The sequence below is a fragment of the Sesamum indicum genome, linkage group LG3 (assembly GCF_026168435.1).
Source record: "Sesamum indicum cultivar Baizhima isolate 11 linkage group LG3, ASM2616843v1, whole genome shotgun sequence".
Taxonomy (NCBI): domain Eukaryota; kingdom Viridiplantae; phylum Streptophyta; class Magnoliopsida; order Lamiales; family Pedaliaceae; genus Sesamum; species Sesamum indicum.
Genome location: NC_142659.1, coordinates 2908952 through 2914324, shown reverse-complemented (window position 1 = coordinate 2914324; position 5373 = coordinate 2908952). Strand labels below are relative to the sequence as shown.

At 32.6% G+C, this 5373-nt stretch overlaps 1 protein-coding gene across 1 annotated transcript; it reads left to right on the top strand.

Annotated features, from left to right (window-relative positions):
- The first annotated feature begins 1549 nt into the window (after window positions 1-1549).
- Window positions 1550-4944, top strand: LOC148788580 (beta-glucosidase 24-like). Its single transcript, XM_088878944.1, has 13 exons — window positions 1550-1724; window positions 1818-1887; window positions 1986-2044; window positions 2144-2219; window positions 2287-2364; window positions 2469-2556; window positions 2638-3001; window positions 3076-3194; window positions 3267-3478; window positions 3577-3611; window positions 3856-3964; window positions 4075-4183; window positions 4502-4944. Exons 1-13 carry the CDS (start codon window positions 1602-1604, stop codon window positions 4758-4760), a joined length of 1701 nt encoding a protein of 566 aa, XP_088735070.1. The 5' UTR covers window positions 1550-1601; the 3' UTR covers window positions 4761-4944.
- Window positions 4945-5373: the final 429 nt, after the last annotated feature.

Genomic DNA, 5373 nt, shown 5'->3' with positions numbered 1-5373 from the left:
TTGAAATCCTCCCATAAAAATGACAATTTCTTGGCCTTGGAGATGAGGATTCCAGAAATGAAGATCTGATCAATTCACACCTCTGTCGTATAACATATATAAAAAGTGTTTAGGGCTGTGTGTTTGCAGCAACAGTGTGATGATCTTGTAATCATTTATGTAATATATTTTAATGAATTTATAGTAACAATTATGATGTATTTACAAAACCATGCATACATCAAGAATAAATCTTGGATTTAAGTGTCATTGTGTTTTGTGTACAAGAATATGTGTGCTGATTTGGGTGGAGGTTCTCAATGATTTTATGTGACTATATGTTAAAAAAGTCTAACAAATGGGATTAAATTGAAAATAAGCTTAATATATGGGACGAAAAATGCAATTCCATATGATTGGTTCAATCTGAATAAATAAGATTGGCCTGCACACAAAATATTAGACTCGTTAGGGTGGCCTCCAGCTAAGATCTTTAAATAGTTAAGTTAGTATTGAGGTCTAGAATAATAGTCGCAGAATGCGATTTGATAGTAATAAGATGCATACCTTGTGCAATGGCTAAATTAGTATTTATAGATACTTATGTTCAGAATCATATGGGCTATTGGATGGATTAAAGATCTATAATTAATAATTCGGATCACCGAGTTAAATAGGTTGAATCGCTGAAAAAGACTCGAACTCATTGACTGTTTAAACTTTTTCTCATTTCTGGGGACAAATGTATTGTTTCACACTTAATGTATTTACCCTATCATATGTAGATTAACAAATAGATAAAATGAAAAAAATAGTGAAGTCCTGTGTTAATGGTGATAGAGGTTAAAATCTATATACATTACATAATAGATTCAATTGTTACATATATATTACGAATATATATTACAAGATACTGTTTTACAATAAATTATTCAGCATAAAATAATCTACGCGTATCTCGCACATTTAAAATATATTGCTTAAATGCATTTTTTGTAATATATTTTGCGTTCTAATAATATTTTAGTCCTTTATCTTTCTAAAGCAGTAAATAGATTTTGTAATTTTTTTAATTTTTTGAAATTTTAATCCTTTAGTCGCCAAGGTTTGTAAATATTGCTGGAATTTTAATTTGGGACTTTTGTTTCCTTTGGTCAATCTAGTATAATGGAAACGAATTTTCATTATGTAAGTATTTGGCGTTTTAATCCTTTATCTTTCTAGGATATTAATAAAAAGGTTTTGTAACTTTTAATTTATTGCGATTATAGTCCATTAAATTGACCGACAGGAACAAAAGTCCCAAATTTACAAAAAAAAAAAAAAAAAAAAGAGTTTGATCCTCATCGTTACAGTAATAAAGAAACTTTTATTTCAAAAACTGGATACACATAAGGATTAAAAATAATAAGTTTCTTGAAGAAAGAGAGTACCTAAATTGTTAAAGATTCATATGGCAGCATATAATTAAACAACTCTAGCATGCAGGCGAGTTAAGTTCCTCTAGCATGCACCGGCTATAAATAGCAGCATCTGCTCTTCATTTTACATCAAGCCATACATAGTTCCTCCAGCTACCAGTAAAGAATTTCTCAGTCTCTTTGATTACTTTGAGAATCAGAATGCAGGCTAAAAACGGCACTGTTAACTCTGCACCAAACAAAAACCTTAAAGATAGCAGCTATATATCCCGCAATGATTTCCCTGAAGGTTTTATCTTTGGAATCGGTACATCTGCTTATCAGGTAGTTAATTTTCATGCAATTACAAGAATAATTACCTGTCGAACACTACTATCTTTAGTTAATCAATTTTGATGTTACATATTCATTTTTCAGGTCGAAGGAGCTGCAGCCGAAGGTGGTAGGGGTATAAGTGTGTGGGATGACATCGCTTTGAGGACTCCAGGTGATCCCCACTCTTTAATTTACTAAATTTTTTAAAATTTTAAGTATGTATATATTTCTGATTGCAATTACAATAATTGGATTTAATGTGGGCGGCAGGTATGATTGCGGATGGATCTAATGGAAATGTTGCTTGTGATGTGTACCATAAATATAAGGTAATAAAATGTTTATATTTTATCAATTTATTTTTGCAATTGTCTCTAGATAAATACATTAATGCATGTTTATTTTAATGTTGCATGCACATATTGCAGGATGATATTAGGTTGATGAAGCAAATGGGTTTTGATTCCTATAGATTTTCGATTTCATGGCCAAGAGTTTTGCCAGGTAAGTACTTTGGGTATGGTAGAGTTATACGTTTCTATTAACTCTATTAATTAATAATCTATAATAGGTGGAAGAACTTTCGCTGGAATCAATCAGGAAGGAATCGATTACTATAATGACGTTATCGACACTGTCATCGCCAATGGTTGAAATGCAACTCTACATATCTCCACGCTTTCTGTATCGTTTCTTATTTTCTCAAGTATTATAATGACGAAATATTAACATGAATTATATCACTTTGGTAAGGCATGACACCGTTTGTAACTCTCTTTCACTGGGATCTTCCAAATTGCTTACAACTGGAGTATGGTGGCATGTTAAGCGACCAAATAGTGTAAGTGACTATATTCGATTTTTGTTTCTTATGATGTTTTAAAAATGATATGTACTTAGTTTATATTTCAATGATGTGCAGGAAAGATTTTGTTGAGTTCGCAGAGCTATGCTTTCAAGAATTCGGTAATCGGGTGAAATTTTGGACAACATTCAACGAGCCATGGAGCTACGTAGTTCATGGATATACGCCTGGGGATGACTTCAGTGAAGACGACACTACAGGCGACAACTCAACAACCGTTCAACGTTCATCTCAAAGAGCTCGGATGCACCTTCCTCCTAATAGACTTTCTAGAAGAATAAGACGATTTGACTCCACAATCGAAACCACTAGGGACACTTGGTTCCCTGTGAATGATCCGGCCACAGATGCATATACTGCAGCAAGAAATTTGCTTCTTTGCCACTCAGCAGCAGTCCAATCGTATAGACAGAAATTTCAGGTATAAAACTTTTAATATGAATGAGAGTAATAGATAATTAGCCAACATTTTAATTTCAATTTCATTGTTTGCAGATGTATCAAAACGGCAAAATAGGAATAGTTCTCAACTCCAATTATCATTATGCTTTCGACAGTACTTCACAGGATGACCAAGATGCTGTTCAAAGAGCCTTTGATTTTATGTTAGGCTGGTAAGTCTGTATAAATCAAACATATATAGAGTCGTTGTGCACAAACACGTTGACTTCATTGTTTTGGTTCAGGTTTTTGGAACCTGTAATATATGGTCAATTTCCAGCAAGTATGTTGCAATACGCTGCGGGCAATATTGTGCCTTTCTCAGATGAGGAAAAGAAAGGGCTCGCGGGCTCGGTTGATTGGGTGGGTTTAAATTACTACACATCAGATTTTGTTGCAAATGAGCCGAACCCTCCAGGTGTAGGCTATCCTGCAGATCAACACTGTGTCTATAGTTGTAAGTTATTTATTCAAAACATTATATTTGAACCTCTTACATACATAAAATTGACGTACATCTTACTTATATAAAATATTCTTTTTATTTTCATGTAGATTATGATAAAAATGGTGAAGCAATCGGGATACCTGTAAGAGTTCTACTTCACTTATCTATGCAATTTTGAAATTAGGAATTATTATATATAGGCTATTATTTAGCCATCGCAAATATATTAGCTACCCTCGCAAAAATCACGGTCGACAACTGTTGCAGGGCCTTGATTAGATGACTATTTGCTACGACTATTTATTTGTTACCATGAGAATTAGCTATAATTAAATGTTATATTTCTTTTATTTATAATCTTACTTTTCTTTCTCATTTCTTAATAGACTGCTTCGTCATGGTTGTGGATAGTTCCAAAGGGACTATATGATCACTTGCAATATCTACAGAATAAATATCAGGAAGACATGCCTCCTCTATACATTACTGAAAATGGTAGTATTTCAGTTCATTATATGCTGATTTATGGATTATTTTGGTAGTTCAAGGGTTATAATTATGAGATTTCTTACAAATGTTCCCAACCGTTTGGCGCACATATATAGGGGTTGCTGAGAACAATAACTTCAGGCTCACAGCCAAACAGGCCTGCGTCGACCCAATAAGGATTCAGTATCATGCAGAACATCTTGCCTATCTTCTACTAGCAATAAAGTAAGTCTTAAGACAACCTCATTAACTTTACCTTAAATTCAGAAATTTACACCAATATTACACTTTGCTAATTAATGATTATGACATAGTAGTAGTGACTACGATAACAAACCAATTATTTTTGTTGTTACTTTGATTGTTACCGTATATGTATCACATATAATATACGTTAGTCTCAATTTTAATTAAGAGCAACGTTCTGTCACTAAACTTTGTTACTATTGAGACAATAAATTCGTTATTATGATAAAATAAAAATTTATCAGTGATACTATTAAAATTGGGTTTTTCTTTGTTGATCTTTCTCTTCTTTTGTAGGGAATTGAACTTTGATGTAAGGGGTTATTTTGCTTGGTCATATTGCGATAATTTCGAGTGGACCTCCGGATATCAATCAAGATTTGGTATAATCTACATTGACTATGTCAATAGCTTGACACGATACATGAAAAATTCAGCTTTCTGGTTTACCAAGTTTTTAAAGCCCAGCTCGGCGACACCAACTTCAGATAAGAGACAAGTTGAAACGGGTGTGGAGCGTGCATCTAAGAAAAGGAGAGCTACATCGAACGTTTGAAGATGTGGAATGATGCATTAAGTACTTTTCTTTTGGATTCGATGACTGAATAAATATAGAATGGAAGCGATGTTGCGCATCCATACCTGTAATGTTGTTAGTTTTGTGTGTCATTTGTATGGACTATGTGTTATTTCTCTTGCTACTTATCTTTTTTATCGGAAAAATGGAATAAGAATTTACTCTCAAATTGTTTTTTGAGTGTTTCATTTTAATTTTATAAGTACTTCTAGGAATGACTAATAAGGTGCACACGCATTGCACGTGGACAAGTAATATATATTTTAATTGTTTTTGTTGATTTTTTGAAAATGTAATTATAAAACTATAAACATATTACAATTTTTAATTGTTCTGAAAAATATAATTAAAAATAATTATTTATTGTGTATTATATATAATGATTATATGTCTTATAATTACTACAACTATTAGATTGTTATTTTAGGATATGTAATCTGTATTTTTTACTTCACATTTGACAGCACCTAACGGATTTCAGCACCTGCCGTTAAGTTTTAACGGAAATCCCCAATCGGTACTGAAATTGAAAAAAAAATCCACTTACGGGACCAAATGTGGGACTAAAATTAGAATCGGGTCCACTTATGGG

Bases quoted from the DNA above. Each gene is read 5' to 3' on its own strand.
- LOC148788580 (XM_088878944.1), top strand. From the start codon at position 1,602: ATGCAGGCTAAAAACGGCACTGTTAACTCTGCACCAAACAAAAACCTT. The intron at 3,002-3,075 runs GTATAAAACTTT...CATTGTTTGCAG, and splicing joins CGTATAGACAGAAATTTCAG to ATGTATCAAAACGGCAAAAT. The intron at 3,195-3,266 runs GTAAGTCTGTAT...GTTTTGGTTCAG, and splicing joins TTTGATTTTATGTTAGGCTG to GTTTTTGGAACCTGTAATAT.